Source organism: Cavia porcellus, unplaced genomic scaffold (assembly GCF_034190915.1).
Source record: "Cavia porcellus strain 051 isolate PalLab524CR breed Dunkin Hartley unplaced genomic scaffold, mCavPor4.1 scaffold_14, whole genome shotgun sequence".
Taxonomy (NCBI): domain Eukaryota; kingdom Metazoa; phylum Chordata; class Mammalia; order Rodentia; family Caviidae; genus Cavia; species Cavia porcellus.
This window is the reverse complement of record NW_026947497.1, coordinates 20539595-20564622: the sequence shown is the minus strand read 5'-3', so window position 1 is coordinate 20564622 and position 25028 is coordinate 20539595. Positions and strand designations below refer to the sequence as shown.

The window sequence follows — 25028 nt, the reverse complement described above, 5'->3', positions numbered from 1 at the left end:
TAATCTGTATTGTGTGTGTGTGTGTGTGTGTGTGTGTGTGACACTGCGAGTTGAATCCAGGCTTTATAATTGCTAGGTAAGTGATCTACCACTGCATGACATTCCAAAGTCCTAGAGAAACTCTTGTACATATACACAAGGAAAATTATACAAGAAGATTATCACAGTAATGTTTATGCCAACAAAAATAAAACGTATCTAAAACTACATTAATATAAAATGGGTAAATAACTTGCAAAGTTCTCATAAGATGGAGTATGGGGCCTTCTGAGTATGAATAGAAGGCTAGATAAGGCAAAAGACTGGAAGCAGAGACTAGCAAGAAAACAATGCACTGCCTCATATATTTATCCTTGAGAGTTTTTAACGTTTTGAAAATATTTTAAAGTTCACACAACACTTGTAATTTTTCTTTCATTAAGACCACTTTGTGCAGTTGCACCTTGGAAGGTCATTTGTATAGTCCTACACTACACCCAAAGCAGAACTGCCTGATAGCTCATAATACAACTTGTAGTCATACTAGCAAATACTTTTAATTTACATGTACAAATTTACTTCCAAATGGGACCATGGAAAAGGCATTAAAAACTGAATAAAAGGGGAAAGGCTCTAATCAATAAAATAAGATTTAGATAATTAGCAGAATGAATCTTTGCTAGAGATGAGATATAATAAGAAATTTTTACACAGATTGCATAGTTTGTGCAATTAATTAGGAAAGTTGTGGCCTGACAACTATCAGGAAGGAAATTTCTGGTGTCACTGTTTTTATTATACTTACATGCCAATTCTATTATTTGTCTTATAACAACTTTCCACAAAAGTTAAGACATAAGACATAACATAAAATAGTGATCCAGTGAAAACATTTCTTTAAATAGGCATTGTAACTAAGGCATATATGATACTTGTTAGTCATCAGTTTAACTGAAATTATAAAATACAGAGAAATAGTCATTATTTGCTTTAGACTGTGGTTCTTAAAAAAGAAAATAAAAGATTCTGGAAAGTACAAAGTTAAAGTCATTTGATGATTATGTCTCTGTGAAGTACTGTCAGTGTTTTGGCAGTGTCAATAGAAAAATTAACATAATTTAAAAATCCAATGGTGAAGTACTGTCAGTGTTTTGGCAGTGTTAATAGAAAAATTAATATAATTTAAAAATCCAATGTATAGGCAAAAAGTACTTGATACTTTGTTGGAAATGTACAAAACAGCACATAGCTTCAATTAATTGAAAGGCCACTGTGCTACCAAACAGACTATAGAAACCTATGGGTAAGACACCATGTGCTTCTCAAAAATTAAAAAAGAAAGGAAAAGCAAGTATCAGAGAGATCTGAAATTTTAACCTGAGAATCTGCCACTGGGAAAAAAAATATGGGTCAGAATAATTTAAATACGTCATGGCAGGAACAAAAAACTGCTACAGAACACTGACAAAACAAGTCATGTTCTATGGGACTACATGCTGATGAACCTTACATAGATAGGCGGGCCTGTAAAATACAACCTATGTAACTATTTTTTGCACTGGTCTAGAATTTTAAATCTCACAACAATTTTATCATCAAGAGAGATTCATTGGTTTTGGTCTAAAGTTGAAGCTACTAAAAAACAGAAACAAAACCGCTACATTCTGATTAGAACAGAGCTTTAAAAGTTTACATTCAATTTCATAGTTACAGCGTACATATCACTCTGCCATTAAAAAAAACATTACAAACCATGTTGCCATATTTCTTATTTCAATGTTGTTCAAATATTTTTACTCCAAATTTGGTCAGATATATGTATCCATTTCTTAAAAACAAAGAAGCAATAATTAGCATGAGCTAATTTTGCAAAATCTTCCAAAATGTTTATTATGTTTATACACTTCCGAAGTGTAGTGTTCTTGCTATGGTTTGGTTATGCTTTGAGTATGTCTACCAAGGATTCCTATCCTGGGAGCTTAGTTCCTACTGGCCATGCTGAGATAGTGGTACATTTAAGAGTCTGGGACTAAAAAAGTGATCAAAATCCAGTATGTATATGTTATGGTTTGAGAACTGGTGGTCCACTTAACGCCAGCTGGATTACATCAGCATGCATTGAGTGAAGATGCTCCACCTGAGGAGGGTTGCCAGGATAAATAGGTGGAGAAGAAGGGAGGTGTTGAGGGTTGAGGTGTTAAGGAGGCACTGTGGGTTCTCCTATGAGTTGCTGTCTGTGCTGCTGGTTCTCCTGGAGAAGCTTTGGTCCTCACATCGAGCATTGCTTCCTGGCTCCTGAGGGGAAGATATGTGCTGCTTGGTCTCCAGGATGAACTCGTCATGCTGCTTCCTGGCACATACCTGACTGTGCTTGTTGGAGGAGGAGCTCGGGGCCTTGGTGTCGCTGAGGACAGCTGTGGTGCCTTTCAGGCTAGCCCTGGTCTTTGTTGTGAGTGTGACTTCTCGGCTCCAGCATAGAACCCTCATCCCACTAGCACAGCTCCTTCATCCTGCTGACACAGACTTTCTGGCTTCCACCGCTGACCCTCGGTTCTTCCTGGCACGGATCCGTAAAAGAGACTGGCGTGAGTCCTTCTTGTGGGCTCTGGACCTCCAGTTGGACTCGTGGAGGCATTGTCCTGAGCTCTGGATTTTTATCTAGACTCATGTAGGACATTGCTGTGGGGTTTAGGCTCTTGACTAAATAATCTATGTCTTTGGTATTGCAGATAGATTTCCTGCATTTTCCTGTGTTAACTTCTGATGAACATTATAAAAATATTATAAACTCCATGTCCTAATCCTAGTTGTTCTCTGTGTACAACCCCGGACTACAACAGTATACTTACCAAATCCTCAACATGAACACAAAATTATTCTGTACCACAAACACATATCAACAAAAAAAACTCAACAAGAGTTACGGCTTAATAGGAAGTCCTTAGGTCACCAGATGGAGCTGCCTTTGGAAGGAATTATAGTGGTTCCTGTCAGATCCCTGAGCTCTTTTGGGAGCGTAAGTTGTTATTTCACAAAAGAAACCAAACCTCTAAATCATCCTGTGTTGGGAGCCGCGTCTGTGATAGCTCGCCTTGCGCGGCGGACGTGCGGCCTGTGGTAAAGAGCAAAGCCTGAGGTAGATTACCCCTCCCATCGAATATGTTAGTTTCCTGCTTACCGCGTAAACAACCCGCTCAACAATATAGTCTGCCTGGCAACTGATGATGTTAGCCAATCAGCTTGCCTTGCTTACTTTAACATGATTGGACACTGTACCCGTATATATACCGGTGCCACCCCTGGGCGGAAGAAGAAGCCAGGTAGAAGCCCAGAAGTAAAAGCCCAAAAGGAGCCGCGGAGAGCGGACCGGTAGAGGCTTTGGGGCAGACTGAAGCACAAAAGGAGCCGCGGGGAGCGGACCAGAGGAGGCTTCAGCTGGGAGAACCCAGGGCAGGCTGTACGGAGAAGGAAAATAAAAAGAAAAGGTTGTCCACTACCAGACTTTGTCGTGTGTCCTTCCTGCCGGCCGGGAGCGGACATCGACAATCCTGTGGCTTCCTTTTTTATGATGTAATCTCTCACTCCTACAGGTACTATTTTCAAGATACCATGCACCATTATGCCCTTACCAGTGATTCAACCAAACAGTCACCAAATCTTAGGCTTTTTAGCCTCCCAAAGTGTAAGCTAAATGTGGATTAAATAACGGTCAACTCAGAACACCCAGCTGAAATAAATCACTGTGGTACTGGGTGTGGATGGCCACCTAAGGATTGCTGCAAACAATGTCAAAAGAGAACTGGAGGGGAAAGTGATATGCTGTTGATTCTCCTGGAGAAGCTTGTTGGGTTGGCTTTTCTGATATGAACTTGACTGTTGTCATCATCAGAGAAGCTCAGGACCTTTCTATCACTGAGGATAGCTGAAGTTCTCTTTGAGGGAGCTCTGGTCCTTACATTGAAGATCACTTTCTAGCTCCAGTGTAGATTTCTCAGCCTGCTGAAACAGATCCTTCAATGCACTGGCACAGATTTTCTAGCTTCCACCACTGACCTTTAGACCTTTCTATGCACTTGCCATTGTCATGGACTCTAGGCATCCAGTTTGGACTTGTGGAGGACACTGCCGTAAGCTCTGGGTCTTCAGTTGGACACATGCAGGACAGTGCATGGGACCCAGGCCCTCAGCTGAATTCTTGGGGTCTCTAATGTGTCTTATACTCTTTTATATTTGACTCTAGGTGAATATTACAAAATAATCCTATGATTCACGCATCCTATATTAAATATATTCCCTTGCAATCACTGACTATTACATTAAATAAGCCTCTTTTCAAGTTAGCCTGCTTTGGGCATTTTGTTAGAATAAAAAAAAAAAAAATGAATGTATTTCTTCTCATTACTTGCAACAGTGCTCTGAGTTACATATTTTTACCATAGCATCTCTTTAAAAAAAAAAGAAGTTAAGTACAAAGAGATGAAGCTGTTTATTCAAAGTCACACAATTTAGTAATAGGAAAGATAAAGTCCAAGTCTCTTGACTGTTATACTGACAGATGAAATTGCCCATTAGGCATGAAAGATAACAAAATTACAAGATGTAAGGTTTGTGAAGAATTCACAGAATACTGTTAGTTGAAGAGATTTAGAAATTATTTACTATACCTTAACCTCACTTAAAACCTAAAGTAATCAAAGGCTACAAAAGTAAGTCATGAGCCCAAAGTCCTAGAATAAGTTAAATATCAGAAATGATAAGAACACAAGATTTGGGTTTCCAAATCGTAACACTTTCTAAAAATTATGATGTCCTGTTTTCTCCAAGTTCTGGAAGGAAGGAAGAAAAGAAGGAAGGAAGGAAAAAAAAGCAAGTATCCTCTTAAGATTATGCGATACAGCTGGACACAGAGGCACATGCTTGCAGTCCTTAGCTACTGTGGAGGCAAAGGCAGAAAGATGGTAAATTCAAGGCCCGCTGTGAAACGTGTTGAGTTCTTGTATCACAAAATAAAATAAAAAGGACTGGGGATGCAGCACAGTGACACAGCATCCCGAGGTTTAAGTCCAAGTAAGTACAAAAGGAAAGAAACAGAAAATAAGAGGGAAGGGAGGAAAAAAACAGCAATTTTAATTCAAAGGTACTAATGCTGAGCAGATCAAGTGGCAAAGGTATCATTCTAAGTAGATATTGCAAGGGTTCTTCTCAAAATAAGAACTTTATTAATACTCATAAACGAAGGGCCCATTTATATCTGACTATCTGGTTTAGATAAAATACAATATGGCCCACCAACCCCACAAGACTCCTAAGTTATTTAACTCTTTAAAAATAATACTCAAATCCCTAGATTAGGTACAGTGACAGGATTAGGTGAGTCATTTATTTTCCAGTCTTACTTACCAAATAACTACAGCATGTTAATCCTTACTATATGTTGCTTCCTAACAGACTGCTTTGCTGATAAGAATGAGCAAGAAAAACTTCCAGACATAAGTATCATAACTGGCTTATTTAGGTATACTGTTATTACTATGGCCAAGATTGCCAGTGTTCAAGTTATAAAACAATAAAAATATCGTAAACAAAGTGAAAATATTTGCCCAGCTGTTTGAGTAATCTACTGAGTTTTATACCATATCAGTCACGAATCCAAGTATATAATATTTACACCTCACACTTTTGAAAATTTCCCTCTGTAATAATTACTGGCTTCTCCCCCACAATCTTCCCAAGGGTTTTTTTTTTTAATGTGTCTGCCACCAGGCCCAGTAATTTGGGCTATTTCAATTCAAATCGAGTTTTAGTAAGTTCTAAAATGTCTGAGGAAGGCAAGTTAACCTAAGTGTTAACTGTAGTTAACTGTTATATAATACGTTCATAAAAGTTCAGTCACATGAGATACAATTATATATATGTAATGTGAGCAAACGACCTTGAAAATTAATAAAAACTACAGCATTAGCACATACAGAAGAACCATTCTGGGGAAATTCTTTCAGGAGTCTGAAATAGGGCTCAAGTGCAAGTCAAGAAATGGTATAGCAAATAAAAGCCTTAACAAGAGACAGAAGTTGGCAGAGAAGAGAATTCAAGCTGTTTCTCTCAAAATGAGTATAATACAAAGCTCCTCCACAATTAATTTATTTAGAAAAAAATGATATTTCTTCAGAACTTCCACTGCAGGAAGTTGTAATTAAACAAGCAAGTAAGCTATAAAGTGTACAGATATACTGTAGCTCATGAAACCCCTCCCATTATTACATACCAATCTCATTGCTCTCAATCTCATTTACTGACTTCTCCACAGAATCTCAAATATTAGTTCTCAGTTTCCATGCTTTGATTTTAGAAACAGCACTCTCCTGACTTACAAACCTAAAAACACAACTGCCTTTCAGTTATAACTATTACTTTGTCCCACAAATTCAATATGGCTAAATCCCAATTCTGTATCTTTTCATTCACTTCTATGCTTCTTCTCCTCCCAGAATTAGGGTATTTTCATCTGCCAATCATTGAAAAAAAATTTTTAATCACCTTGAACACTTCATTTCTTATCCTTGTCACACATAATCAAAAATCAAGAACTGCAAATTCTAAAACCAAGTATGGTGGCTCACACATGTAATCCCACCACTCTGGGAGAGTGAGACAGTAGGATTACAAATTCAAACCCTGCCTCAAAGGAAAAAGAAGCACAGGCAGGCCTGGGAATGTAGCTCTGTGTAAACACCCTGGATTCAATCTGGAGTACCACAAAGACAAAACAAAACAAAACACAAATAAACAAAAAGATGGCCCTAAATGTTATACATTTCATTACATTGTTATTTAGTCATCTGTCTCACCACTTCTAATATACTGTATGTTTGTTTGTCATGCACAGAGTATGGCACAAAGATAGTGCCTAATATATATTTTTGAGTTCTAGTGATAAAACATTTACAGTTTTAAAGTATAATAGACATGAAACTGTAATATTTATTTCAACTGTAATTCTCATTCAAAGATTTAAAAATAGCCAAGGTTATCTCTATCAGCTGATTTATAAATAAAAAAATAAAACAATATAACTTGTTGCTCTTTGTCAGGTTTAAGTCCAAAAGCATTGTTCTCTAAGTCTTATTAGATTCCAAATGCCACAGATTTTGTTATTACAGTTTTTATCATCGCTTTTTCTTTTAGCTAAATGTCTAGAATATTTTCACATCAACTTATTTTATATATTAGCTTATCTACTGATACAAGCCCATTCAAAAAAATCATTCATTGTCATACAGTCTAAATATATGCTCCAACATGCTAGCGTATACACTGCATAAATAATGCCAAATTTAAGTAAATCCAAGCTAATTTCTAAATAACTCTATGAAACTGATAAAGTGTTTATTAACTATACCATTTGTCCCAAAACTCACAGAGTACTATTAGTTATTCCTTAATAGCCATTCAAACACTGATACAATTAAGTATATATTTTTATCACTGACACTAATAACTGGCAACTTAAAAGTATTAAATGATATGTATAAGACAAAGTATGTTGGAGAAGCTAAGAGAATTTTCAAAGTTAAAACAAAAACCTAAAGAAAATTAAACAGAAACTCAAAAGGTTCCAGATTGGTAATAAACCTACAGAAGGAGCGTACAGAGTTAGGACCCACAAAAGGCCTGAAACTCGACATAATTCCTGGCAAGACTCCAAATTAGAAGCTATACCCAAGATGAAAGAAAAAGTAGCAAAAACACTAATAGAGTTTATAGTATTGGGATCTGGGTTTGAGGCCAGAACTAACACACACTTTTATAAGCTTCAACTGAGAACTACATGCACACTCAGGCTAGCCCCACAACTCATGCCCTAGTTTTTCTCAAAGCATTTTTCAGTAATTTTGCACTATCATTACAGATAGTGAAATGAAAAGGGAGAGCTCTCCTTTCTTTAAAACTCTGGAATCCACACTCCAGCCTCACCAAGAACTCCTTCCTTTGCAACCTACTCATGTTGTTTATTGCAGTTTGAAAGGTTCTTGCCCTAATATAAAGTACTACACAATTACGACAATGGTGGTCTAACATGGCCAAACGCCCAAGCAAAAATGTTTAACCACTTCCTGCTTCTTCTTCAGCCCTAATTGCAACTCCTCTTCTTGTTTGCACGCACTGAGAATTCCAATCTGTTCCTCACAAGTCATCAATATCCACCCCATGCGCCACTTCCAATCAGAGGTCATATAACTCTCTGCCCCTTTGTATCCCGTCGAAGAGCACAGCTCAACCACTATGAGTTGTACGCTCCTTTCCATGATCTCAACTCAATAAACCTGTTTATTTTGTACTTTTTGCTTTTCTATTGCGCCAGAATACTTTAACATAGTTCAGAACTCTTGAGTTGACCTTTTTAACTTACATGTATCACCTGGACCTATGGCACTGACCTCAAACATTTATTTAATTAAGGCTTTGTAAAATTTAAAGAATTGAACAGACTTAACAAACAGCTACAACATTCCAACCACCACCCACTTCTATATATTGTTTCTCCTATTATTAACATGAGTAAGGTATAATGTTACACTTAATGAACCAAGATTGATATGTTACTTTTAACATCCATAATTTATTCAAATTTTTCCAGCTTTACTTAATGTCTTTTTTTGTTCTTTTTACAGGATCCTATCTAAGAAAACTCAGCATTACATTTAGTTTTATGTCTCCTTGGGTTTTGGTTGACTGTGACAATTTCTAGACTTTCCTTTGTTTTGATAACCTTGACAGTTTTGAGGCAGTTAAGAAACAAATTTTCTGAATTCTAGCTCAGGGATCTTTATTGTGACAACCTCAAATGCACTAATAGGAGTATTTCAAGTACCACATTATTCAGCTATCAGTTTTTTCATCCATTAGTTTCCTATTTTTTTGGCAGTAATTATTCCTCTTTCTCATGAACTCAATTTCTACTAAAGTCATGATATTTTCTCAGGTTATTCTAGAAAAATAAAATTTATCTTTCAAACTGGCTCCTAAAAGTATCTTTCCACTAAACTACCTTCTCCCTAGTAACATGGTACAATTAATGAAAATCTGTTGGGAGCCGCAGCCCCGAGCCCGGTAGCCTCACTTGGCGGACGTGAGGCCTATAGTAAAGAGTAAAGCCTGAGGTAGATTACCCCTCCCATCGAGCACGTTAGTTTCCTGCTTACCGCGTAAGCAACCCGCTCAACAATATAGTCTGCCTGGCAACTGATGATGTTAGCCAATCAGCTTGCCTTGCTTACTTTAACATGATTGGACACTGTATCCGTATATATACTGGTGCCACCCCTGGGGGGGAAGAAGAAGCCCGGAAGTAGAAGCCCAGAAGGAGCCGCGGGGAGCGGACCAAAGGAGGCTTCGGCTGGGAGCGATCCCAGGGCAGGCTGTACGGAGAAGAAAAATAAAAGAAAAGGTTGTCCACTGCCAGACTTTGTCGTGTGTCCTTCCTGCCGGCCGGGAGCGGACATCGACATTTGGAGGCCCGCACGGGGACTGATCACCCCCGAGACGTGACAGCGGACAACGCTCCAGTACAGAGCTGCGAGACAGGTGAGTTGGGGATAAGCCTGGGCTCTGGGTGGCGCGCACCTACAGGGCTTTTAGACTCCCCTCAGGCTCACGCGTAAGTGGCGGATTCCTTGGGCCTCACGCGGTGAGTAACATATTAAAAGATGGGAAACATGCTAGGTAGCAACACTAAGAGCGAGGGTGGTTGTGGAGAAAGCTCTCAAGAGCTTACAAAAGTACGCAGGGTATTTGAGCAGGCCCAGTCGGGGAGCTCCCGAGAGGGGCCCGTCAAGGGGAACAAAGATGCTAAGGAGAAGGACGGGGCTCTAGCCTCGGAGTCGTCTGACTCCGAGGACGAGGGAAAGTTGAATGGCAAGGAGGCCAAAGAGACCAGCTGTCAGGAGCCTAAGTCGCTCGATAAGGAGTCGCAGGGTTCTTTACCTTGGGGGCTGTTCCCGGAAGCGATCCCTCGCCACGAGGCGGCCGCCCGGGAGCTCCCTTCCTCTTCGCCAGAACAGGAAGTGATGCACGGGCCCCCATTTTCCGCCCAATCATGGCCGCCGTCTTATGCTCCGCCGCCGGCAGGTCGGTATTTTTACAGGCGGCTTTGGCAGGGGGGACGTTTGTCTCATGAGGTACATCCACCACCTGGGATAGATGGTGGCCCCTACGGGATATTTCCTGTACAAGTAGCTATGGGCCAGGGACGCAATGCATGGGAGCCTTTTGAGATAAAGCAGATTAGAGAACTTAAAAATGCAGTTACAACCTTTGGGCCGACTGCGCCTTACACCATTGCCATGCTGGAGAACCTGTCTTCTGGGCCCCTCACCCCCGCGGACTGGATTCAGCTGGCAAAGGCGTGTCTGCCCTCGGGCAGTTACCTGGATTGGCGAGCCTGGTACGCAGAGTTCTCTGCAGAGCAGGCTGAGAGAAACGCCAATCGGGGAAACCGGGGGTGGAACAAGGAAATGCTTATGGGAGAAGGTCGGCACGCTGATGACCAGACCCAGTTCCCCGGCGCTGTCTATGAACAAATCAATGCCATAGGGCTCCGCGCCTGGAAACAGGTAAGTGGTGCCGGAACAGCCTCCTTGTGTCTTTCAAAAATAATTCAGGGTACCACAGAGCCATTTGTTGACTTTGTGGCCCGAATGCAAGATGCTGCCGATAAGATATTTTCTGATCCGGGAGTGGCTCAACCGCTGGTAAGGCAGCTGATTTTTGAGCAATGTACAAAGGAGTGCAAGGCAGCGATAGCTCCTCATAAGAACAAGGACCTCAACGCCTGGATTAGGATATGCAGAGAGATAGGGGGGCCGCTCTCCAACTCGGGAGTGGCTGCTCTCCTGGCCGCGGCTGTACAGCAGAGGGGACCTCGCGGGTTAGAAGGGGAATGTAAGGCTAAAGGGTGTTTTGCCTGCGGGGAGCCAGGACACATTAAACGTCATTGCCCAAACAATGCAGATGCTAGGCCTCGCCCTAGGAATGAAGAACCATATGTTTGTGGGCGATGCAAAAAGGGATCACACAAAGCTGAGGAGTGTAGGTCGGTCTTTGATGCTCAGGGCAACCGTATTTGTGGACAAGATGCTAGAGAGCCAAAAAACGGCCAGAGGGGGCCCCTTTCACAGGCGGGCCCCCGCCCCAGAGACAGGACAGCTCAGGATGGCAGCCTTCAACAAGGGCCACCCCTGGGTCAGCAGGTGTGGACCTCAGTGTCGCCTCCAGACTTATACAGAAGGTCACCATTAGGACGGATGGCGTTAGGACCCTAAATGACATGCAAAAGCTATTGGGAGACATTAATTGGATTAGGCCATATTTACATATACCAAATTCAGATCTCAAACCCCTGTTCGACCTTCTAAAGGGAGACCCAGATATAGCCTCCCACAGGAGGCTCACTCCTGAGGCAAGAGCTGCCTTACAGAGAGTGGAAAAAGCCTTAGGTGGGGCTACCTTATACAGAATTGAACCAGGGCGACCCTTTGATGTCTGTTTGCTACAGACTAGTCTACAGCCCACAGCGGTGATTTGGCAGAAAGGACCATTACTGTGGATACACCCTAAGGTCTCACCTGCAAAAGTCATAGAGCATTACCCAGAGGCAGTTGCTTCATTGGCCCTTGAAGCGCATGATAGAGCTGTCCAACATTTTGGCTCAGGACCACAAGCCATCCGAGTACCCTATACCGCCAGCCAGATCAAGACCCTGGCTGCCTGCATAGATACATGGGCCATTCTGAGATGTGTTTTCCATGGGGATATAAACAATCAATACCCTAAAGACCCTATCTTGTCATTTGTCACTCAGCACCCTATAATTTTTCCAAAGGTTACTGCCTCTGAGCCATTAGTCCCAGCAACTACAATATACACAGATGGCTCCAAGACGGGGATAGGCGCCTATGTGATCCTAGGCAAGCCCCCGGTTACCATACAATTTGAACCTGATCAGCCTCAGGTGGTGGAACTGCAGATCGTTAAAATGATTCTTGAACGGTTCTCAGAAGCCATTAATATTGTCTCCGATTCTAGGTATGTGGTCAATGCTATGCAAGTGCTTGAGACTGCCGGTTTAATTAGATCCACTTCCACAGTGGCTGGGCTGTTCCTGTCTATCCAGACATTGCTTCAGAACAGACACCATAAGGTCTTCACCACCCACATAAGAGCACATACATCCCTGCCAGGGCCCATGGCACAGGGGAATGCAGCTGCTGATACTGCCACTCGCCCGTTATGGATTTTTACCTTACTAACACCAATCGAGCGAGCCCGTGCCTTCCATGATAAGTTTCATGTCAATGCCAGGACACTAGCAAACCATTTCCATGTTTCCAGAGCAGATGCACGAGATATCGTGCGACTATGTGGCTCCTGTGCCACATACAAACCTGCCATACCGATGGGAGTAAACCCTCGAGGTTTGATCCCTGGTGATGTTTGGCAGATGGACATCACACATATACAGGAGTTTGGGACTCTTAAATATGTTCATGTTTCCACAGACACCTGTTCTCACGTCATATTCGCAACAGCAGAAACAGGTGAAAAAGTGTCTAATGTGATCAATCATTGCCTGGCGGCTTGGGCCGCATGGGGCAAACCAAAAATATTAAAAACTGATAATGGACCAGCCTATATAGGCAAAGCCTTCAATGAGTTCTGCAAAATGATGGAGGTTCAATTAAAACATGGTATCCCATACAATCCCCAAGGTCAAGGAATCATTGAGAGGGCTCATAGAAGCCTCAAAGAAATTTTACAAAAACAAAAAGGGGGAGTAGGCCAAGGCCTGGCCCCAAAGGCACGATTATCCATGGCACTATTCACACACAATTTTTTAAATTTAAATAATGATAATTGCTCCCCAGCCGTGGAGCACTGCAACCCTTCCCCCAACCATAAAGGGTGGGTGAAGTGGAAAGATGTCCTGACAGGACAATGGATGGGCCCGGATCCAGTGGTCAGCTGGAACCGAGGCGCGGTTTGTGTTTTCCCACAGGAATCGGGACGAGAACCACTGTGGGTACCGGAGAGACTGACACGGGCGACAAAGCCCTCGACTGAAGATCAGACCTGCCCTACCGGAGATCCATCACAGACCAACCAACAAGATGAATAGAAATAGCGGTAGCCCAAAATGGACAAGAAGATCCTCAGACATATACATGGCTCGCTCGCCTAGCCTACGACCGAGTCTAGGGGTGGTGAGCTTCCCACACTCCTCCTCTAAAAAATTATGACATAGCTGGGTAGGAGAGTCAATGACGGGTAAGAGCGTACTCCCCCGGTGCGACTCAACCTAAGCCAGGCCCTACCCCATCCTGCACGTAAGCCGCTGGACTGTTAGATGCTGCCCAGGTCTAAATTTCTCTCCGAGGGGATTTCTTTACGGAGAGGAAATGAGTGCAAGCTTGTGTGCATCCAGGTTCCGTCCAGTTTGTGCCTGGCCCTAGAAAAAGGACGAGGGCCTCAGGGCCTTGGCAGACCATGGGACGGCCGACCAGGGTCTAAGCCAAGGACCTACGGTGGGCCTACGCATAGGGCATAAGCCTCTGCACCCAGTCCAGAAAGGGCTACGATGCGCACATTCATAAAAAATAAAAAAGGGGGAGATGTTGGGAGCCGCAGCCCCGAGCCCGGTCGCCTCACTTGGCGGACGTGAGGCCTATAGTAAAGAGTAAAGCCTGAGGTAGATTACCCCTCCCATCGAGCACGTTAGTTTCCTGCTTACCGCGTAAGCAACCCGCTCAACAATATAGTCTGCCTGGCAACTGATGATGTTAGCCAATCAGCTTGCCTTGCTTACTTTAACATGATTGGACACTGTATCCGTATATATACTGGTGCCACCCCTGGGGGGGAAGAAGAAGCCCGGAAGTAGAAGCCCAGAAGGAGCCGCGGGGAGCGGACCAAAGGAGGCTTCGGCTGGGAGCGATCCCAGGGCAGGCTGTACGGAGAAGAAAAATAAAAGAAAAGGTTGTCCACTGCCAGACTTTGTCGTGTGTCCTTCCTGCCGGCCGGGAGCGGACATCGACAAAAATCAACATTGGATACTAGGTTTTCTTTTAAATATAAAAAATTTATAAAAGGAAAACATAAGTGTATATAATACAGTAGTTAAGAGCCAAATTTCAGTCCCTTCATCACCATGTCAATCTTAAAAATTTCACTTAATCTCGATACCCTTATATCTAATCCTAGAAACTTTAAAAGCATTCCACACATAAAGGAGGTATCTATGTAGTTTTTCATGCAATCCCTGCGACATAGCAGCTCTGCAATTTATATAACTTAAAATGAAAATGGAAAATTTCTGTAGAGTTCCTGAGACAAACGGTATAGGAGAAAATTTTTCAAAGTCAAGGATAACACTAGACCAATTATATTCCTTTACCCATCAAAATCGCTAATAAAGTACTTGTTGCCTTCTTCCAGAATCACTGACAGTTCAAAATCACTGACAGCTATTCAAAGGCAATTTATCTATTGTAGTTCTTCAGACAAAAGCAAAAGAGAAAAAAGAAATTTCAACTGGAAAATATCAATGCAACTGTCCCAAACAACCTAAAATTTAACCATATATCACATTCTGTAATCTGCACAAAACACACACATAACAAAAATGAAGCTGCAAATATTATATCTTTTAAATTTTTGTTTTTAAGGGAAAAAAACTACGCAATGGAAGTGCCAGGGTTCTTCCATAAACTTAGAGAAAGAAATGTTTAGTCTTCTACTGAAATTCTTTATCTTAGGGTTTAAAGGTAATTAACACTGTGAAAATGTCAGAGTCTTTCCAGAATCGAGAAACTTAAAAAAAGATAATTCACTATGATGTGGTGACCACATATACTAATTTATTACTCATCTCTCATATCCCCATGCTTTACTGTCATTCACTTGACATTAAAAAATAAAAACCAACCGTTCTGGTAAGACACAATGACACATTCCTGTAGTCCCAACTACACAAGAGGCTGAGGCAGGAAAATCACAAGTCTGAGGTCAGTCTGGGAAACCTAGGGACCCTGTCTCAAAAATACATAAAAATTTAAACTGGGAGGAAAGATTAAATGAGAATGTAGCTCGGTACACTTTGGTTCAATACCCAGCAGAATGAATGAATGAATGAATGAATGAATGAATGAATGAATGAAATCAATTGCTCTTGGGGGCAAGGAAGAAAAACTAAGAAAGAGTATAGTCATTAAAAAAGTTAACCCTCTACCTTTATAGATAGAAAATTCAATCCACTCTCATTGGCCAAGGCCTTGGCTATCATTGTTTTAGAGCATCCAGGTGGTCCATACAGGAGAACTCCTTTAGGTGGCTGAATACCCATTCGGCTGAAAGACTCTGGATGTTTCAAGGGCCATTCCACAGCCTGTTTCAATTTCAGTTTGATATTCTCCAGTCCTCCTATATCCGACCAGGACACCTGCAAAATAAAACATTTCCTAAATAAAAGTTTACCAGCACAAACAGAAAAAACAAAAATAAAATATATCATCAACAAAAGTGCAAAAGGGAACCATTTAAGAAATGTTTAAGATCAAGATTCAAAAAAAAAACTTAATTTATCAAGAGGTAAATGATACATACATAAATTGTGAGCTGCATATTGTAAAAATACTTAAGAAAAACTTTATTTTGTCTTATCTAAATACTGCTTAAATGAACATACTGGTAAGTCTATCTTTTAAATAGCTTTAAAAGTTAGGTTTGATTAATAAACTAAGATCTCATTTATATATTTTACAAACTTCATACCACTTTAAGAAAATTACTTTAAAGTATATTTTTCTATGTCCTGTCTTATCTTTGTTTCTAAAATAAAAATAGCTTTAAAATTTTGTTCCTTTTCTCAACTAAAAAATACCTTCAAACCAAAATAGTTCTTTACATATAATTTTTACTTATAAATATGTCTAAGAAAAAATCTATGTACCAGGTAACAAACACAGGAAATAGTAAAATGAGACATGAATCCAGATTTTAAAGAAATTAACTAAGGTAGTAACTACCAGTAGCATACACATAAATAACCACAGTGTAATGGAAAGGATACTAACTACAATAACAAAACAGAAAAGGCCTCTGGGAGTTCCCAGGAAGAAACTATTGCCAGCTGTAAGGCAATTTGAAGCCAGCTCTTGAAGAATAGATAAAAATATGGGAAAACAAGGAATTGTTCAGGTAAGATTATAATTACTCAGAAAAGAGGAAGTGTAAACCGAGAAGAAAACAATTTGAAATAAGGAAATAAAGTTAAGCTACATAGCAGAGGGCCCAGAAGACTGGATGAAGTAGTTTAAGATACTTTTTCTTTGTAGGGACATTCCTTGTTTAAAAACTATGTTCCTGTCCTGTGACTAGGTCGGTAAGTGACTTGGTCACTAAATGAAGAAACATATACAGTAATACAATATTCAGAAGAAAGGAGCAGCCAAAGGAAACACTAATTTGATGATTTTGTTTTTATTTGCACAATTTTCACTGCAGTACTATAAAGCATAACAGAACATAAAACTGCAATGCTGTATACAGCAAAAGTTAAGCAAGGTGTACTGTATTTTTTTTTAAAAAAAGGGACATTGAGACTCTATAAATAAAAAGTACAGAACTGTACCAAAAACAAAAACAAAACAGGGTGTAAGCCTGAATGGTACCTGGGTTGTAAGTCTAAACAGTCACTAAAAAGGTAGGTTGTTAACTGAGGAATACCTGTATATAATTAGTCTCTAAAGTCTAGAAAGTATAGTTTGATCTATGCTTCAGGAATTCTCTGACAAGATTTATTTGAGAGAAGAGAGTACAGCGAGTTCAATTTAGGCCCTATTACAAATATTCTTTAAAAAAAACAACTATGGTTATCACATACGTTTGATGAAACACACTCTATAAACTGCTGCAGGGTTTTGAAGAGAGAATAAAAAAAGAGAAAAAACTTAAAAGCTAAAGAATTCCAGATGGAATGACAGAGAAACTATGGATCACAGAATGATATTTTTATGATGGAAAATATACAGATTTTTTGGATATAAAGTTAGAATGTGAAACATTATTTTCTAAAGATTAAAAGTGAGCAGCTAAAGTATAAACAACACAAATGAAACTCTATAAAGAGTAGGAACTGAATTTTAGATTTCAGGCAACAACACACAAAAAATGGCAGAAAACAACCGTTCAATTAAAATTATCAACCAAGAGAAGATGGATGATAGACAAAGGCAGATAATTGGGTCTCACCTACATTTAATAAGGAATAAGACAACACAACGGAAACAATGTTAGAAAGCAATTTACATCTCCAAAGAAGTGGGATATTGATTTTTAATATTAGAAAGATTCTGCTTTTCAAAACAGACTTCCGTAGATTTGGGGGATAATTTTTGCTGTTTTTCTCTTCTACCCAGATATCCAGGAAAATGATATATAATAAACCATAATCCTCAAATCTTTTTTCTAAATTGCTCCTTTAGGCTTTATTTGGAGGAGAAAAATTATTAGATTAAAAGGTATAAACAAGTTGGGTGTGGTAGTAGACACCAGTAACTCTACCATTTAGGAAGCTGAGGCATAAGAATCCTTGCAATTTGAGACTAGCCTGGGACACAAACTGAGCTCAAGACCAGCCTATAAAATGTATAGTGACACCCTGTCTTAAAAACACAAAAACAAATATATAAGTAAATATATAAATAAAGTATAAACAGTCTTAGGTCTCTTGATACATAATGCCAGCTTGCTGTCCCAAACATTTTCTCTATTTTGAGAGCACTAGTAGCAAGTTTATGTTTCTCTGCAGTGTCATCAGCTATGGGTTTTACTTTGCCTTTTTTTTTTTTTACAATTTCTGATTTCACAACTAATAATGCCAAAATGAAACAGATCAGTGTACATACGTTTAAGGCTCCAAAATACCCAGTTACATTCACAAGATTGTTGTTAACTGTTTTTCACAAAAGATAGCTGGTAACTGGTACAAATGCAGTGCAACTGTCACACTGTGATGGGTTTTTTTGGCCTTTTTACCTTTTTACTTTGAAAATTTTCAGCATACACAAAACTTAAGAAGTCAGCATCTATATTTTTTTTTTTTTTGCCAAAAGTCATCAATTTTTAACATTTGCCATAGTTCTTTAGTGAGTAATCTCACTTTCTCCTTACACACACACACACACACACACACACACACACACACACAGTGTGCATATCAATACTTACACTTAATTTTTAAATTTTTTGCTGAATCTTTTTAAAGTTAAGCTGCAGTTACTACAAAGTTACTTCACTAAATACTTTAAAAAGACTCTGGGGCTCAGGGTATAACTTAGTGGTAGTGAACTTGTTTACCATGCCCTGTGTTCAGTGCTTAGCATCACAAGAAAACAAAAACAAACATAGGACAACAAACCGAAGTGAAAAAAACTATCTGGGAAGAGCGCTTTAAGAGGGTAGTCAAAATTAAACAGAAAAATAAGAAACAGTAGATTTGATAACAGTTGCCAACAATTAAGTTACCAAATACAATGGTTTAATCAATTATTTTCAGTATGTCTTGCTAGACTATCCATACACGTATATAAACATACATACATAAAAACATATATACACACCCTTATTAAAGGTGTATGTGTATATATGTGTGTATATATATATATATATGTATGTATCAGATAAAAGCAGAGTTATAACTTTCACAAATGTAAAAGAGAAACAATTCCTTAAACTTCCAAGAACTAAAACTATAAGGTATCATTATACTATACGATATCTACCCACCTTTTTCTATGTAATTGTCATATGAAAAGAAGACTAAACTCTCTTGAACTTGTTCCAGATTTCCATGCCTTAGAGCATGTGGGTTACACAGTAGGTATTATAGCAATGTAGAATACTTGCTTATGTAATTTAGGTAAGTATACAAATCCAGATAAAATATTATTAAAGGTTAATACAAAATTACATTCTTAATGATTTTTAATTTAGTTTTATTGTCAAACAATTAAGCACAGTTTTCTTCAGGTTTGTATGAAACTAAACATGGAAGTATAAATTGATAATCTCACAGATGATAAAATTTTGCATTCAATGCATCTCAAGATACCTGGTTCTTAATTAGTCTTAATACAAAATTTTAAAAAGATTGAACTACTGAAGTACTTTGATAAAACATACATTTTGATAGCCACTAAAGACAAAAAGGAAAAAAGACAAACTACTTTAATGATTTTTTGGATTAGTTGCAAGGAAAGAGTGACAGGAAGTGTCAATTAAATCAGTAATTGTCAGTTCATTCCTCAAGAGAAATTGGTATTCTTGCCATAAAACTGAATGTTCACTGAATACAGTACAGGCTAAAAAAAAAAAAAAACAAAAAAAAAAAAAACAAACTGTCCTCTGTGTTACTTAGTAGTTTATGCTAAAAAACTTACTTCACTTCCCTGAATGCTGTAAGAATCAATGGAATAGAAAAACAATTTTGAAACTTACCTCTTCTCTGACATCTGTACTCTTGACTCATTAGTGATTACTTCTCTGTTCCCATCTTAATTGCATTCTTCATTAATTTCTTGCCTCACACTACCAATATTATCTCTCCTTACCCTTGAAAACAATCTTACTTTGACATTCTTTTAACCTAATGATGTATTACATCTCTTCTTTCACCACTAAACTTCTTGAAAGATAGTTATCTCCCTGTATTCTTGCTGCATTTTACTTCCACTTTGTATTTTAGTTAACTGATTACTTACAAAGGAGGATCTCCCCAGGCAACTGACAGAAAAGGAGAGTTAAGGGGTAAAGATAAAAAGATTAAGGTTAGGAGTTATGTCCAAAACTCTCAAGTTGTTCATTAAAAAATGAGGCAAGGACCATCTGCAGAAGGAAGTATCAATTAATCTAACAAATGCTGACTAAAGTCCATTTTATACCACATTGGTTCCTGAGACAACAATATTTCCTGCCTATCTTGTGTTCAGATCTTGTGACAGAAAAATTAATCAACAGTGTGATGGTCTGTTAAGACAAGATCTGCTCAACCCAGCCTAGCACCCTCAGACAATTGGACTCAATTAGCCTTGACTGACCACGTCAGCTACAATTGAGATAGCCTGACCACATCCATCAGAACTGCCAATACTGTCTGATATATAAACAAATTCTATTTTCAAGGACTGCCCAGCCAAGATAAACTAAATCAAGAACATGCTTAGTTTCAACCATCTGCTCAGCCCCAGCTCCCTTCTTATTTTCTCACACCCTGTGATAAACATGTGACTAACCTGCCAGAAAACAAACCTGCCTGACAACATACGACTTGATTCCTGTAACCAATTATCAACAACCTGCTACTAGCACTGTACTTCCTGCTTGCAATCCTATATAAATTAAACCCAAAACTGACTCAAGGCTAGTGATTTGGATTTGGTCCCACCAGCCCAATACAAAGGATCTCATTTGATATCAGATTTCTACAAAAATCTGATGGAAATTTTTCCATAAACAGGCATATTTCCACAAATAACAACTGGTATATTGCATGGAATATGCTAAAAGAGCAGTCACTACATTAAAATAGATGGTACCTTAGTTACTTTCTCATTAGTGAGACAAAATATCTGATACCCGCAAGTTCAAGGAGGAAGGTTTATTTTAGGTTTATTTTGTGATGGTTTCAGTCAGTCCACAGCTGGCTGGCTCCAAGGCAAGCAGACATGGGAGAGGAGAAACTGTTCATGGGATGGCAGCTAGGAATCAGAGAAGAATTAAGAGATAGGAAAGGTATATACTTCCAGGTCACTGAAAGAGTTTTGGCCCAGACAGACACTATAGCTGGTGAGGCCTTAGAGGCGGAACCAAGGAGCTCCTATCACCCCCACACCTAGGAATTTACCTGTGACTCCATCTCCCCCACCCTAGGAATTTACCTATGGTGCCAAACAAAGACCAATGGGCTACCTGTGCATCCCTAATGCCCCCTTAGGTTCCACCCCAAAACGAGGCTACTTATATACCCCCACACCACATGTCTGCCAGAGAGAAAGCCAGACTCCAGCGGTCGGGAAGTGTTTTGGTTTTCTCTCTTCGCGTTCTCAGAATAAAGGCCTCTTTTGTTTTATACTTCTCATCTTTTGGATATAATTTTATCATTTGGTGCTGTGACTTGATTGGCAGGCAATTGACTCCTGGGACACACCCAGTTTGAGTCCCCAGCCAATTCACGAACCGGATTACATCCTGGATTAATTCTCTGTTTTTCGTCTCCCAGGACCTGCTTAATTTTTTGCCAACCACTCGCACACAACATTGGCCCGATTAATCTCAGGTGAGTAAACTCTGGAGAATTCTTCAGCGCTGGGCTTGGCCCCAGGCGGGTTTTCTCCCCCATTTCCATGGGTTGGTGACACTCTCACATCCTTAAGACAGCCCAGGGCAGGGTCTTTCTGGGCAACCTGTGTCTACACTCGAAAACTCTCACGTCCTTTGGGTTCGGATAACCCAAGGCAGAGTTTTACTGGGCCAGCTCACACTGTAAGACCCTCATGTCCCTTGGAGCTTTACGCTCTCACAGGCAGAACTGTTAATGAACCCCGTGGAATCCACTCGTAGATCTCTCAGTGACAACTGGAAAATACGAGTTTTTGGAACTCTAACCGTCAGTGCCACAGGACGAGTGACGGCTCAATCCCCCGGACCATGGCTCATTTCTTGCCTGAATTAGTCATGGGAAACGCTTTTTCTAATTCCCAAAAGATGCCTCTATAATGCTTACTTTCCAATCTATGTACTCTTAAAAATTAAATGCACCATAAAAACTAAACGATTAGGGGCTGGGGATTTAGCTCAGTGGCACAAACACCTGCCTTGCAAGCAGGCAGTCATGAGTTCGATCCCCAGTACTGATAAAAATAAATAAAAATAAAAATAAAAAACAATTAATTTTTTACTGCCAGAAGGTTTGGCCAACCTACCCCCTTACTGGCAACCCATGGCCCAAAAGGGGGATGTTTGACCCCTGTATTCTCAAAAATCTGTATGATTTCTGCCAAACTGGCAACAAGTTAACAGAGATCCCTTACATACAGGCTTTCCTTGCTCTGAGAACAGGCCCGTCTCTCATTAAATCTTGTACCCCCGCCCAGGTACTTTTAGCTAACTCTGCTGTGCCGCAAACTCTCCCCTCCTGCCCTCATGATCTGCTAGACGAATTACCCTCGGTTTTTTATCAGCCGCTGCCTGCCCACATCCAAAATCGTTCCTCGCCGTTAACGCCCGCTGTGCGATCATCTTCCCTTCCCTCTCCTGGGACCCCTAATTCTCCCAGCAGCCATACTCCCTCTGTGTCGCAGTTATCTCCTGATGTGCGATCGTCTTCCCCCCTATCTCCAGGGACCATAACTCTCCCAGCGGCTTTACTCCCTGTTAGCGCTTCCTCGAGGTCTCCTGACAATTCTTGCGGCTCTAATCCCTCCGTTAGCACTTCCTCGCAGTCTCCGACCTCTTACTCTCCTGAGAATTCTCTGTCCCCTATGGCATTCTCACCTCCCGCCCACCATACTAGGTCTCAGTCACTATGTCCTTCCGGCAGGCCACGTGACTGTTGCAGCTTGCAACGGGGACCGTCGCCATGTTGTGGCCTTCTGCCACGTGAAAGGGCACCATCTTTGGACGGGTCTCATGGTCAATGGCCACCCGCTTGGGGCTCCTCTTGTGATCAACAACAGTCACCCTGTTGCGGATCACATGATGGTTCACTGTGCTGCAGACAGCAATTTCATCGCTGCAGGCACACAGTAGGCACCAACTGCCTGTGTTTCCTCATCCAATGTTATCCGGCAGCTGCTTTGTAGCCACTCTACAAATAATTGCTCACACACGCCTACTGGACGGATGGCTGCCCAATGGCCATCTACTCCACCTTCTCCTTAATCTCTGCTACCTCTTTGGGAGCAAGCTGGCCCGAGGGACTTGTTAATATACATGTGCCTTTCTGACTTACCTCAGATTACCCATAAATTAGGTAGCTTCTCTGCTGACCCACAGAATTATATCACGCAATTTGAATTTATAATTAATTGTTATAATTTACATTTTAAGGATGTTTATGTGATTCTAAATACCACTCTTAGCTCACAAGAGCAAACTCAGCGTGGCAGGCAGCTCCAGAAGAAGCTGATCACAGATATAAGGCCAACACACCACTGATAAAGACCCTGGGTCTACAGCTGTGCCAGAACAAGATCCTAACTGGAACGATCAAAATGGAGAAGGTTCAACAAAATTACATAAAATGATTGAGTGTTGGATTGTGGGCCTTACTAAGATTGCTCAAAAACATACGAACTATAACAAACTTTTAGAACAGGTCCAGGAGGCTAATGAAAACCCAGCTGTGTTGCTAAATTGGCTTTGGGAAACCTTAATTAAGTTTACTAATATGAACCCAGACTCTCATGAAGGGATGATTGTTGCTAACTCTTATTTTATTTCCCAGTCTGCTCCTGATATTGGTGCAAAATTACAAAAGGTTGAACCTGGCCCTCAAACTCCGCAAGGGGATCTTCTTAAATTAGCTTTCCCGTGTCTTCAACAATAAGAGATAAAATTCAAAAAGAGGAAAAACAAGCTCAAAAAATAAAGTTTGCTAAATATCAGTTTGCTCTCTTAGCAGTGGCACTTGGGGCTCCCAGGATAAGAAATCCGAAACAAGATGTGGCTTCCCGAGTCCCGCACGGATCGTGCTTTAAATGAAGCAAACAAGGACACTGAGCAAAAGATTGCCCCATCCCTGGCATTCCTCGAGGGCCATGTCCCTACTGCAACATTAAGGGCCTTTGGAAGAGTGACTGTCCTAGCCGCCAGCGAGGGGGTAAGCCATCCTCTAACACCTTGCCCTCACAGGAGACTCCGTCAATGCAAGATTCATTGCTCACTGATCTCCTCAAACTTGCTGCGGAAGACTGACAGGGCTCAGGGCTCATAGCCCCCACTCTGGTAACTTTGTTGGAGCCCCAAGTCTCACTGGAGGTCTCAGGTAAGATAATATCTCTGCTTGTAGATGCAGGGGCGACTTATAGTGTACTTCCTGAATTTTCAGGACCTTTTAGTAAGTCCTTGATTTCTGTTCTGGGCATTGATGGCCAGCCTACCCAGCCTTTGCAAACTGGGCTTGTCCCATGTCAATTCCACACTCTTTTCTTTACCCATAGCTTCCTATAATCCAAATATGTCCCACACCCCTTTTAGATACAGACCTTCTTCAAAAGCTTAACTTATCCTTTACTTTCTCTCTCCCTGCAGCCCTAATCCTCCAAACAGCCTAACAATGCATCGCAAAGCCATTCCCTACCCTTCCTCCTTCTCTGGTCGGCCCCATAGTTTGGGACATATCCAATCCCACTCTGGCTACACATGCCACACCTGTTTTAATCAGTCTCAGGAATCCCTCAGTTTTTCCCTGCGTAAACCAATACCCCAAAGCTCCCCAACATTTAAGGGGACTAACACATAATTAGGCACCTTTTAGACAACGGTTTTCTTAAACCTACCCATTCACCCCATAATACTCCCATTCTCTCGGTACTCAAGCCTGATGAGTCCTATTGCCTGGTATAGGACTTTAGGGTAATCAACAGTGCTGTTACCCCAACTCACCCAGTCATGCCAAATCCCTATACCATGCTCCCTCATATCCCTCCCTCCACAACTCACTTAACAGTTATAGATCTTAAAGATGCCTTCTTCACTATCCCCCTACACCCTGATTGCCAGAACCTCTTTGCGTTTACATGGACTGACCCAGACACTCTCAGGTCTCAACAACTTACATGGACAGTGCTGCCCCAAGGGTTCAGAGATAGTCCCCACTTCTTTACTCAAGCTCTCATTACTGACCTTACAGAACTTGATCTCAAACCCAGTGTTCTTCTTCAATACGTAAACGACGTTTTATTATGTTCTCCATCCATATGTTAGCCATACACCAT

General features: G+C 40.6%; 1 protein-coding gene across 6 annotated transcripts in view; it reads right to left on the bottom strand.

Annotated features, from left to right (window-relative positions):
- The window catches only part of Afg2a (AFG2 AAA ATPase homolog A), a 316612-nt gene that overhangs the window by 213063 nt on the left and 78521 nt on the right, over nucleotides 1-25028 (bottom strand). For all 6 annotated transcript variants that reach the window (XR_010051441.1, XM_063260739.1, XM_003477089.5 and 3 more), the window contains one exon: nucleotides 15263-15472. Coding sequence is in view for 5 of the 6 variants with exons in the window: in XM_063260739.1 (XP_063116809.1) it covers nucleotides 15263-15472 (210 nt within the window). In the remaining variant the exon portion in view is untranslated. The remainder of the gene's footprint in view (nucleotides 1-15262; nucleotides 15473-25028) is intronic.